At 35.6% G+C, this 13,461-nt stretch overlaps 2 protein-coding genes across 3 annotated transcripts; both read right to left on the minus strand.

The window, feature by feature from the left end:
* Positions 1-441: 441 nt before the first annotated feature.
* si:dkey-211g8.6 (uncharacterized protein LOC794045 homolog) lies at positions 442-6,189 on the minus strand. 2 transcript variants are annotated; one of them, XM_056479355.1, is made up of 2 exons: positions 6,106-6,189; positions 442-1,468 (listed from the first exon to the last, which is right to left on the minus strand). In XM_056479355.1, the coding sequence occupies exon 2, from the start codon at positions 1,426-1,428 to the stop codon at positions 442-444; it is 987 nt and encodes a 328-aa protein (XP_056335330.1). In that variant the 5' UTR covers positions 1,429-1,468; positions 6,106-6,189. The 2 variants fall into 2 exon arrangements, with proteins under 2 accessions (XP_056335330.1, XP_056335331.1); XM_056479356.1 differs by lacking the exon at positions 6,106-6,189 and adding an exon at positions 2,644-2,654 and having other exon boundaries at positions 442-1,432.
* A 3,470-nt stretch (positions 6,190-9,659) lies between these two features.
* Positions 9,660-11,100, minus strand: si:dkey-211g8.7 (uncharacterized protein LOC794123 homolog). Its single transcript, XM_056480253.1, has 2 exons — positions 11,053-11,100; positions 9,660-10,973 (listed from the first exon to the last, which is right to left on the minus strand). Exon 2 carries the CDS (start codon positions 10,935-10,937, stop codon positions 10,005-10,007), a length of 933 nt encoding a protein of 310 aa, XP_056336228.1. The 5' UTR covers positions 10,938-10,973; positions 11,053-11,100; the 3' UTR covers positions 9,660-10,004.
* Between the last annotated feature and the right edge of the window lie 2,361 nt (positions 11,101-13,461).

Raw genomic sequence — 13,461 nt, forward strand, 5'->3', positions numbered from 1 at the left:
AAATGAAGTAAGTTCAGTCCTCATATAGATTAGTTTTTGAACTCAAATGGTTTGTTGCAATTGGTTTCCTCAAACGGTTTGAGTTGCCTTAACTTTTTGGGTTTTACAATGTTGTAAAAGTGGTAAAATAGGTGACCTTTAAACAAGGCACCCCCCCCCCCCCCATAAAATCCTAAAATAAACCAGTCCATCATAGAAAACTCTTTAGAAACCTTGAATTAATTAATTAATTTATTTAATGTTTGGATCAGTATCAGAGTTTTGGATGAACAGCCATTAAATAAAGAGACAGTAACTGCTCACATTCAGTTGTAAACTATTAAAAAATATATGTATTTCTGTTTCAAATATGAACACATTTTTCACGGGTTTGGAATGCCTTTAAGAATGAAAATTTTCATTTACAATTTGGGGTTTAAATACAACACAGTTTCTTGATGCTCACCCCAGGTCAACCGGTGGATTAGTCTCCTTGTAAGCCTCAGTTTTGGAAGTGTCAGCAGGACAGCATGTTCTGCATCTAACAATGTGCATCTTCTCTTTGAGACCATTGACACATGCTTTGATGGCACTGCGAACCGCAGCCGAGGAAAAGTAAAAAATGATGGGGTCCAAACAGGCATTCAGAGTGCTGAATAGCAGAGCAAAGTGTCGCCAACCTTCGCTATTCTGATGGATGAAACCAACCACGTGCGAGATGTTATAAGGGCTGAAACAGATGGTGAAAACCAAGAGCGTCCCAACCGCCAACCCAATGGCTCTGAGTCTGCGACGCCGTCCGAGATGAGGCAGGTTGGAGAGGATTCGGATGAAGTTGATGTAGCAGAAACAGCAGATGAGGAGGGGTATACAGAAAAGCAGGAGGAAAAGCTCCAGGCGAACAGGAAGCAGAATGGTCATCTGATCCAAAGTGAAGTTATCATAGCAGTTTCTCACATGGGGATTGAGCTGTAGTTTGCTGTAGGTGGAGTTATCGCTCGAGTGTATGTACGGGACGATGTAGACAATGCTGAGGTTTAGACATCCTAGAAGCCAGAGGAAGCAGCTGGCGATCACAGCGTTGCGAGGTCGGCGGCCTAAAGCATATCGGATTGGAAATGCGACACCTAGATAGCGCTCTATGCTAATTGCGGTCAGAAATAAGGTGCTGGTGTAAATGGTGGAGAAGAACAGAAAACTGCTGATGGAGCACAGGTAAAAGGGAAGTCTCCATATCATTTGGTCAACGGCCTCCTTCATCTTGAAGGGCAGGACTGCGAGGAAGATGAGGTCGGATATTGTCAGGTTAAGCAGGAGGATGTCGATGGGGGTGGGCTTGCGGTGAACTTTCCGACAGAAGGTGATGAAGGCTAGGATGTTGGCTGGGAGGCCGATCAAAAAGGTAAGTATGTAAAATGACAAGAGGAGCTGGTAGTCCAAACTGGCCATTGGTCTGAAGGTCACAGATGGTCAACAGGTGGAAGAAACACTGTGGAGAGAGGTGAAAAAGTTGGTGTTATATAAAGGTAACAGGTCATGTCATCGAAGTATCAGGGCCTGTGGTGATAATGGTCAACTTAAAGAGATAGTTCACCCAAAAATTAATTTATAAATGAAATATTTACTCATCCTACATGTATTCAGAACCTATTCGGTTTCTTTGCTCTGTTGAACACAATAGAAGCTATTTTGAGGAATGCTGGTTGATGGCACTAATTGACCTACATAGTTATTTTTTTCCTGCTATCGACGTCAATGAATGCCATCAATCAGAATTCTTCAAAATATCTTCTTTTGTGTTCAACTGAAGAAATAAACTCATAAAGGTTTAAAATAATAATTCCTTACATTTATACAGCACTTTTCTACACACTCAAAGCGCTTTTACACATTGGGGGAAAATCTCCTCATCCACCACCTGGATGACGCGACGGCAGCCATATTGAGCCAGAACGCACACCACACACCAGCTGATTGGTGGAGAGGAGACAGAGCGATGAAGCTAGGATGCCGTGGTTAAACCCCTACTCTTTTTTTACGGTATTTTTTATTGTGATTTTTTACGACCACAGAGTCGGGACCTCGGTTTAATGTTTCATCCGAAAGAAGGCACTCACTGAGCAGTGTAGTGTCCCCTTTTCAATACTGGGGCGTTAGGACCCACACAGACCACAGGTTGAGCGCCCCCTCTTGGCCTCACTAACACCATATCCGGCAGCAACCTAGCTTTCCCATGTGGTCTCCCATGAGGGGGGCTAAATAATGAGGTATTTTTGGGTGGGCTATCCTTTTAAAAATAAAAACAGATTTTGTAACAATGTTTTTGTCCACTATTTTTCCACATTTTTAGGACTTCGAAATAAATATAAATGTATATTCTTCCACATTTTTAGAACTTCGAAATATATATGGGTCAAATATGAGATTTTTCATAGTAAATAAAGTGAATTACAAAAGTGACCATTGGTCTGGTTTAAAACCACATGAGGGACAGAATAATGAGGTATTTTTCTATTTTGGATGAGTGATCCTTTTAAAAGAGGATTGAAAAAGCTGTTGTTATATAAAGGTAACAGGTCATGTCAATAAAGTATCAAGTTGTGTGGTGATAATGGCCAACTTCAAGGGGTTGTTCACCCAACAATGAATTTCTGAATCATTTACTCATCCTGCATTGATTTAGAACCTGGTTTATTTCTTCTGCTGAACACATTAGAAGCTATTTTGATGAATGCTGTTCAATGGCACCCATTGACTATAGTTTTTTCTCTGCTATGGATGTCAATGGATCATCAACCAGAATTCTTCAAAATATCCTTTTGTGTTCAGCTGAGGAAAAAAAACTCATAAAGGTTTAAAACCACATGAGGGAGACAACATAATGAGGTATTTTTGTATTTTGAGGTGAGCTATCTTTTTAAAAATAGTAACAGATTTTGTAACAATGTTTTTGTCCACTTTTTTTCCACATTTTTAGGATATAGATGGATCAAATATGAGATTTTACATAGTAAATAAAGTGAATTACAAAAGTGAGTGTTGGTCTGAACCTCTCAGGATCATCAACCTGAATACTTAAAAATATCCTTTTGTGTTCAACTGAAGAAACTCATAAAGGTTTAAAACCACATGAGGGAGACTAAATAATGAGGTATTTTAGTATTTTGAGGTGAGCTGTCCTTTTAAAAATAGTAACAGATTTTGTAACAATGTTTTTGTCCACTATTTTTTCACATTTTTAGGATATAAATGGATCAAATATATAGATAAATATATAGAAATATAAAGATATTTCATAGTAAATAAAGTGAATTATAAAAAGTGACTATTGGTCTGAACCTCAAAGATGGTTAACAGGTGGTAGAAACCCTGTGTAGAAGGTTGAAAAACTTGTTATATAAAGGTAACAGGTCACATCAATGAAGTATCAAGGCAAATGGTGATAATGGCCAACTTCAAGGGGTTGTTCACCTAACAATGTATTTATGAATGAATCATTTACTCATCCTGCATTGATTCAGAACCTGGTTTATTTTTTCTGTTGAACACATTAGAAGCTATTTTGATGAATGCTGTTTGATGGCACGCATTGACTTCCATAGTTTTTTCCCTGCTATGGATGTCAATGCGTGCTATCAATCAGAATTCTTCAAAATATCCTTTTGTGTTCAGCTGAGGAAAAAAACTCATAAAAGTTTTAAAACCACATGAGGGAGACAAAATAATGAGGTATTTTTGTATTTCAGAGTGAACTATCATTTTAAAAATAGTAACAGATTTAGTAATAGAATGTTTTTGTCCACTATACTTTTGCATTTTTAGGATTTCGAAATATATATGGGTCAAATATGAGATTTTTCATAGTAAATAAAGTGAATTACAAAAGTGACTATTGGTCTGAACCTCACAGATGGTCAACAGGTAGTAGAAACACTGTGTAGAGAGTTGAAAAAGTTGGTGTTATATAAAGGTAACAGGTCACGTCAATGAAGTATCAAGGTGTGTGGTGATAATGGCCATTTTAAAGGGGTTGGTCACCCAACAATGAATTTATGAATGAATTATTTACTCATTGTCAATTTACTCAAACCTTTGTTCTGAACCTGGTTTATTTCTTCTGTTGAACACATTAGAAGCTATTTTGATGAATATTGTTTGATGGCACCCATTAACTTCCACAGTTTTTTTTCCTGCTATCGACGTCAACCAATGCCATCAACCAGAGTTCTTCAAAATATTTACTTTTGTGTTCAACTGAAGAAAGAAATTCACAAAGGTTTAAAGCCACATGAAGGAGACTAAATAATGAGGTGTTTATTTTATTTTATTTTGTGTGAACTATCCCTTTAAAAATAATCCCACAGCTTTGTGGGTTAATATTAATGGGTTTAGCTTTTGAAACTCTTGTTTTTAACCAAATGCATTCAGAATTTATTGTGCATATATGACAACAGATGATTTTATAACAGAATGCTTTTTTCCACAGTTTTTCCACATTTGGTTTTTAGGAGTTCCGTAGTATAAATGGGTCAAATTTAAGTTTTTTTATAGTTAATAAAGTTTACAGAAGTGAATTTATAGAAATAGAAAACATATTAAATGTTGAAAAATAGTAAAGTGTCTGCTTTAATGTTTCAAAAACTCAAAATATGACTTCAGCAAAACAGATATAGGCTTTTTTTAAACAACTTAACCAATGAAACAACCTAACCATGACCTGTTGCTCATGTTCGTCACATTTCCTCCTTTTAAAGTCCTCGTTACTGTGGCAAAATATGTTTAATACAACAGCGTCTACAGTCATAATATTTAAATAATACAAATACATTGAATAATACTAAAATATATGAATGTAAATTGAAAATAAATGTCTAAAACATAGGGCGATGCAGTGGCACAGTAGAAAGTGCTGTCGCCTCACAGCAAGAAGGTCGCTGGTTCGAGCCTCGGCTGGGTCAGTTGGGGTTTCTGTGTGGAGTTTGCATGTTCTCCCCGCATTCACGTGGGTTTCCTCCGGGTGCTCCGGTTTCCCCCACAAGTCCAAAGACGTGCGGTACAGGTGAATTGGGTAGGCTAAATTGTCTGTAGTGTATGAGTGTGAATGAGTGTGTATGGATGTTTCCCAGGGATGGGTTGCAGCTGGAGGGGCATCCACTGCGAAAACAATTGCTGGATAAATTGGTGGCCTATTTTACTGTGGCGATTTCTGGCTTTGAAATGAGTGTAAAACAATGCACTAATTAAAAGCAGTAAAGAAAAGCATTTGATAAGTTTCCACAAGTTAAATTTGACCTATACTATATACAGATGAAGTCTGCATTATTAGCCCCCCTTTGTTTTTTTTGTTTTTTTAATATTTCCCAAATGATGTTTAACAGAACAAAGAAATTTTCACAGTATGTCTGATAATGTTTTTTCTTCTGGAGAAAGTCTCATTTGTTTTATTTCAGCTAGAATAAATTTTTAACCAAAACTTAAAAAACATTTTAATGCCAATATTATTAGCCCCTTTAAGCTATGTTTTATTTTCTGATAGTCTACAGAACAAACCATCATTATACAATGACTTTCCTAATTCCCCTAACCTGCCTAGTTAACCTAATTAACCTAGTTAAGCCTTTATATGTCACTTTAAGCTGTATAGAAGTGTCTTAAAAATATCTAGTTAAATATTATTTACTGTCATCATGGCAAAGATAAAATAAATCAGTTATTAGAAATCCGTTATTTAAACTATTATGTTTAGAAATGTGTTGAACAAAATCTTCTCTCCATTAAACAGAAATTGTTGAAAAAATAAACTGGGGGGCTAATAATTCAATTTATAAGATAAGTCTTGGAACCTTGAAATTATTTCAAAAACCTGAATGAATAGTTGGTTATACTTTATGTTAATGGTCTATTTGAGTATTAGTAGACTGTCTGCTTCAACAGACATTTAACTGACTATAAGAAACTTATGTACATGTCAACTTACACTAACTCTAACCCCAACCTAACAGTCTATTTATAATCTAATGAGAATTAGTTGGCATGGACAGTTGATGCAATGTAATTTAAATTCAACAAACAGACCATCAAAATAAAGTCTGACCAGATAATTTCATTTTAAAAAGTAATACTGACCTTTACAATGCAGGAAAATTATGATCCGCAGCATTTTGCGTCTCCAGTTTCAGAGAAACTATCTGCGAGCTCCCCTCACCTCCTTGCTAGACATTCTGAATGCATAATTAAACAACATGAAGGGTGCAGTGCCTCGAAACAGCGGAAATTTAATCAATTCAGAGCATAATCTGCAGCACTGAGGCTCATCAAACAATGTCTCTTGGCAACAGTGGCTGAGAAGAACACAGGATGTTGTCATACGGGGGTATATGATGCCCCCCAAGAACACTATCTTGTCATATGGAGCATAGAGCAAGATAAGAAGCAAGTGTTTGTTTTGTGTGTCTGTCTGTGAACATGGACACTTTATATTATTGAGATCAGACAACTTAGATGCTATATTTATCTTTGTGTGTCTTTGAATTAAAAGTTTTCAATAATTAAACTGAATATTGACATACATTTGTGCATTTGATATATTCATGTGAGAGCAAAAATTATATTGATTATATTCAATCATTATTGAAATTAAATCCTTTATATATTTTAAAAAGTTTATCAATATGAGACTAATTAAAACTCTATTTTACTGCCATTTTCCTCTAGCTCATGGCTACTCATTTCTGTTCCTGGAAAGTCAACTTCCTGCTCAATTTATTTTCACACCTGGCTGTAATTTTCAGGTAAACCTTGTTACCTTGGTAATTTGATTCACTTACGTTTAATTACAGTCGGAAATAAACTGCAGGGAAATGAGCTCCCCGTGTACAGGAAAAAGTAAATTGCTCTATCACTATGGCTCATCCAAAAAAAAAAAAAGCTTAACTCTTAACTTACTAAAGCTCATGTTGTTCCACATTCTCTTAGACAGTATTTTAAAGAGAAATCGTGTTTTCTAGCATTAGTATTTTTCTATAGTCAGGCAGGTTTGCAATAGTGTAAATGATTATGTTTTTAAAATCCTTCAAAAAACAGGTATAAAATCAATCCAGGCTCAATGTGATTACATACAGCTACATTTCTAAAGAGTGCAAAATACGTCCCAGGAGCTGTGTTTTTTTGCAGTTTTTGTTTTCGTGAATCCGCCAGAGGCTGTTGTGTATGTTTTTTCAGATGTCAAATCTCCAACCCACGTTCATTTTGAAAACGTTCCCCTACATACATTTTTAGGGAGTGCCGAATATGTCCCAGGAGCTACTTTTTTCTTGTTTTTGTTTTCACAAATCCATCAGAAGCTGATGTGTACGCTTTTTGAGATCTCAAATTTCCCTCACAAGTTCTATTTGTACCTGCTGTTCTCAAGTTAATCCACCAGAGGTTGCTGTCCACTGACTGACTGACTGAACAGAACCCCCACCCTCCCTCCTCCTTCCCTAAACCCAACCAATAGTGTTTTCAAAAGCACTGATTGACCTGTGCCTGCTTTTCTCGCACAAATCCACCAGAGGCCGCTGTAGACTGACTTACTGACTGACTGACAGACCGACCACTCCCCGCACCCACTCCCTTCCCTAAACCCTACCGATAGTGTTTTAAAAAGCACACATTGACCAGCGCCCACCCACTTCCCTAAACCCAACCAACAGAGTTTTAAAAAGCAATCCAGAAAAAGACAAGCCCTGGCGGCAGCCTGATTGTCATCACGATTTCAGATTTTACCACATTTTTACCCGGTTATTGTTTATTTTTTTGGGGGCTTTTGTTTTTATCCTACTTTCTGGAACTGTTCTTCGCTGGACTCGAACCCCGTCATTCTGGTCAACTCCTCTCTGCGTCTGTAACTGGACAAACTGGTAACAGCGGGAAAGCTGTCCATACGGAGATAAGAGGTCAGCTGGTAAACACGAAAAGGAATGGTGTCGTACCGCCCTGTATCGTTTTAAAGACAAAATGCAGCCATGCGCATTTCTGGCTACATAATTCACGATCTCCAGAAATGTATATAGGGCTACAGTATGTTTTCAGAATGAGCCTGTGTTTCAAATTTCTCTGGCAAGTGCCATTTACGCCTGCTTTTCTTGCATAATTCCACCAGAGGCCTACTGACTTTCTGACTGACCGACCTACAAACCAATCCCCCCACCCACTCCCTTCCCTAAACCCAACCAATAGTGTTTTAAAAAGCAATCAAGAAAATGAAAAGACGTCTCGGCAGATTTTACCACATTCTCACTCTGTTATTTACTTTTTTGGCTTTTGTTTTTGTCCTACCTGCTTTCTGGAACCATTCTTTGTCAGACTCAAACCTCGTCGTCATGGTCAACTCCGCTCTGCGTCTCAAATCCTCTGACGTATGCGGCAAGATGAAATGCAGCCTTACGAACCTCTGGCTACATAATTTGCGACCTCTTAAAAATATATATAGGGCTACATTTTCAGAATGAGCCTATGTTGCAACCTATTGTAAACAATGGGGTTGCTTTAAAAAAAGGTCCATAGAAAAAAATGTCAGTATCCAAATAATAATTAGTATAACAAATATAAATCAAATATGTATTCATAAAAGTATCATATTTCATTATATATTCTTACAATTTACCTAGATTTTGTCACCAGCATCAGTCCTGACGATAGCAACCACAAAAATGCATTATTTTTGAATGATGCTATAACCCTGTAAATAATCATTTATTTACATAATGACATACAGTACAATAAAATCTATTAATTTCAAAAACATGACATGATTTTTTTACAGTCTCAGATGATTCAATGATTTTACATGAGCATTAATGTATTATAATTTTTTGCATTGTGTCATACTAAACAGACACAGTTTTCTCAGTATGCATGCAAAATACTTTATTGCACTAAAAAAACATGGAGATTTTATAGATCAAATGTAACAGTTTGAATGTACATTTTTTATTATCCTACATTAAATTAAAGATTACATTAAAAGCTTGTGTGCTTTAGGTAAATAAACGATTAAGACATTCTTTAGACTAAGTAATAGACCTAATATTGGCTGAAATAAATATTTCTAAAAACCGTATATATATATATATATATATATATATATATATATATATATATATATATATATATATATATATATATATATATATATATATATATATATATATATATACAGGGGCGGAGTTAACCAATAAGCGAGGTAAGGGCCCTTAGGAATTAGGGGGCCCCGACTAATGCCAGGAAGCCTATATTAATCATGTAGCTCTTTTGTACATTTTCTATCGTATGTTGTAGAATCTGTCTATAACTGTTAAGATTTTAGTTATTAAATATTGACAAAACCGGGGTATCTGGATGCAGCCTATATGATGCAAGCTGAGATTACACAATGCACTCAGTGGAGCAAGTGACGTCACTGTGAGGGGTATGGTTAGGTGAGCCCATCAAAAAGCATTGGATGCAGCACAGATTGCACTCCACCAGGTCTGCATCCAGACCCCTATATATATATATATATATATATATATATATATATATAATACAGTCAGTTTCTACTTTCTACACAGTTCAACTTTTGCACAATATAACAATATATACAAGAATTAAAACTCGGAACAAATGAGAATTGATAATGTATAAACTATGCAGGGGTAAACATAGTAAAGTAGTAGTGTAAAGTAGTAGTGTGTTGTTTAATATCTTTGAAAAATTATTTACAACTTGCCTTAGCTTTTTAAGTAACATAAATGGTGTATCCCCTTCCTATATTGTTTTATCCTGTTCTCAGGTCAGTAATGTACAGTAGGTTATTTTTTAATTAAATGAATCCATACTACTTTTTAATACATTTATAACAGTATGCCAGTCTCATGCAAAGAAAATTATTCATACAAACTATAGCCAGAAACGTATATAGTGTATAGGAAGAAACTTAGAATTGACAATTAATAAATTAATTAGAAGGCATTTTGGTGATGCCATTTTTCAAGTTTACAGCATTAACAACACACTTCACGCTTCAAATAGACACAAAACTGAAAACTGGCCTTTGCACAAACTTTGATCGTCCTTCTCATTTCCCTAGAGATACAGAAAAATATAATCTGGTCATAACATACGTTTAAAGTGCTCAGCATTAAAGCTTTCATTCCCCAAGCAGGACTTTCTTTTTTGATGAAGCCCACTAAATGGGAAGCATTGTAGGGTGCGAAACAAGTGGTGAAAACAAGAAGCGTCCCAACAACCAGTCCAATAGCTCTGAGTTTACGTTGCCGTTTGATTAGAGGCAAATTTGTCAAAATACGAATGAAACTAACATAAAAGAAGCAGCAAATGAGCAGAGGAAGAAAGAAAAACAACATTGCTATACTCAGCCGAACTGGGAGCAATTCTTTGAGCTGCTCTTTTGTAAATTTACGGTAACAACTCTGAGGTTCCGCCATCAGAGTGCGCTGATTAGTAGTGTTGTCCGCTACAAGAGAATCTGTAAATAACACCTTGTAAGGAAGTACTGAGTATCCCACAACAAGCACCCAAATGGCAACACATGTGATTATTGTATAAATGATTCTTTTTGGACTTTTATACTTTGCTGGAAATGCTACACACACATAGCGCTCAGTGCTAATCACTGTCAGGAATAGGCCGCTAGAATAGAAAGGGAGAAGGAACATGAAGAGACTGAGCTGGCAGAAGATTTGAGGCATGTTCCAGGTCATCTGATCTGCAGCCTCTTTCATTTTGAAGGGCAGAAAGGAGAGGAAAATGAGGTCAGAAATGGCAAGATTCAACATCAATAAGTCAATAGGGATTGGTTTGCTGGCAATTTTGCGAATACATGAGCACAATGCAAGCACAGTACCAGGAAAACCAATTAGAAACGTGATGATGTATATTGTGAGAAACGCCTCACAAACAAAGTCTTCAGACATTGCTGTCGGCCCTGCAGGTTCTTCCCAAGACACCAACTGCAATACACACATTTTTATAGTATTATTATCAGAAGTGTTTCAGTATTTTCAAGCAGAATTTGAATTTGGGACTCACCAATGACTCTTTCTTTGTTATCAGTCTTGGTAAAAACCAATGGCCTTGCAGTTCTGTAAGACAGACCGGTTGGATACAGCAAACTGTATGATTTGCATTCTGTCCCGTTATGAAAATATGTTTTGAAATGAGTCTCTGTTTATTTCTATTTTTTCAATACTCAGGGCTACTAATTTGCTTATAGCTAATGCTACAAAACATAGACACGCACAGAGAGAGCATAACACAACTGTAAGTTCCATCTAAGACTAGTGTAAACCATTTAAATCTAGGATCAGAAACGAAAGCAGCTATTTTATTATGCATTCTGTTGTTTTAGGACAAAATATATACAGTAGCATGTGTATATTAGAAACAAAATGGCTTATAAAGTTACTTAATATTTGTTCACAGTGCTGTTACTTTTTTAACCAAAAAAAAAAGGTTTTAAAACAGTAGCATTTGTTGGATCATCTGGACTCAAACTACTGAGAGCAAAGAAAAATAGAGTTTAAAATACACAAAACAATTGAATTGGCCCATCTAAAATCTAAATCAAACTGAATGTATCAAAATGATAACATGCATGGATATTTATGATCAGGTTTATGTATCTTATTTAGGATGAGATAAAGGGAAAATGGAAGTATCCCCTATTATATTTTAACTGATATTTAAATATAATATTCGAATATATTTAGTGAAATAATGATAAAAGAAAATGTCAATCAACAGGCAGAACTCTATTGCTTTGAAAAACTCTCTGAAAAAAATGATTCACTAGCTTTACAAAAACATTTAAAGGGTAACTGGTTGCAAACACTTTAATAACAGAGTTTAAACAAACAAATTGAATTTAGCAATGTTTAACATAATTCATTTAAATTCAGCCCATATAAATTGTTTGCAACCACTTACCTTAAAAAAGTAGTAATTCCAATGAGCATTTCTTCCAGTGCATGAATATTAGGCAACATTACGAGCGACATAAAGAGCTTTTAAACAGGTGTATTCCAACACATTTTTAAAACCGTTCAAATGTTTTATGTATTACTACCCTGTATGTACTATTTAAATAAAGAATTATTAAAATAATTAAAGATTAAAAATTACTATTTTACTATTTAAATCTATTACTTACCAAAACTCTTCAGGTTATGTCTGAGGCTTCCATCTCATTTTAAAGATCATCGATATACATGCATGTTTATCAGCTCTCGCATCATTCATTCAAAGTGCCTTTACCAACCAGAAACTATCCCCGACTGCATGAGGAAACCTAATTATTTTAGCTATTTTCAGAAAAGTGGCCCAATCGCACGAATGCATATGACTTTATTTGTTTGAAATAGTACGAAATTTGAATGAGGTGTGCCATCAAACTCCACCCCTCCAAACTCCACCCCTAACTTTGAGTTGTACCATTTTTAATTTAATTTAACCTAAAATATTTGCTTAAAGTTTTTTTTATATTCTTTCTTTTATATATAATATCTATTTCTTTTAACTTTACATTTCTTTTTTAAAATATTTTGTTTTGAGTGGCAGCATGGTGGTGCAGTGGGTAGCGCTATCACCTCACAGCTAGAAGGTCGCTGATTCAAGCCTCGGCTGGGTCAGTTGGCATTTCTGTGTGGAGTTTGCATGTTCTCCTCGTGTTCGCGTGGGTTTCCTCCGGGTGCTCCGGTTTCCCCCACAAGTTCAATTACATGCGGTATAGGTGAATTGGGTAAGCTAAATTGTCCCTAGTGTATGTGTGTAAATGGAAGTGTATGGGTGTTTGCCAGTGATGGGTTGCAGCTGGAAGGGCATCCGCTGTGTAAAAGGACTAAGCTGAAACACATGCTTAATCATTAGTATTGTGCTGACTAAAATGAACAAGTCTGAAAACTTGATACCTTCTTGTTATTTTGAGCAAAACAAGTTTAAATATAATTTCTATTTAAAAATAAATGTGACCAGTCATTTACAAAATAAAACAAAAAGTAATGACTAATTACCAGAGTAATTTACAATATCGAAAATTATTCATTGTTGAAAAACATTATTAAAACAGAATAATATAAAACAATACATTTCAATAATCATCATCTACCGAGCATAAACAATATGAGTTATTAATTTCACAGTTTCCTTGATTTTAACACTAACAATAATTTCACTTTTTAAAGAAGTCTCTTCTGCTCACCAGCATTTGCTCCAAAGCGCAGCAAAACAGTCCAATTATTATTCTTTTTTGTCAAAGAACTTAATAAAATGACAGGGATACTTTAAATTGAACAAAAGTGATAATAGAGTCATTTATAACGTCTGAAAATATTTAATTCTGATAAATGCAGTTCTTCTGAAATATCAAAGAAAGCTGAAAAAACTCCTCTCTGTAAGTCTGTCCACTTCGCCCACCAGGATGTAGCTGTCTGTCTGATGGAC

The sequence above is a fragment of the Danio aesculapii genome, chromosome 19 (genome assembly GCF_903798145.1).
Source record: "Danio aesculapii chromosome 19, fDanAes4.1, whole genome shotgun sequence".
In the NCBI taxonomy this organism is placed as follows: Eukaryota; Metazoa; Chordata; class Actinopteri; order Cypriniformes; family Danionidae; genus Danio; species Danio aesculapii.

Coding starts and splice junctions, on each gene's coding strand:
- si:dkey-211g8.7 (XM_056480253.1), bottom strand. CDS start 10,937: ATGTCTGAAGACTTTGTTTGTGAGGCGTTTCTCACAATATACATCATC.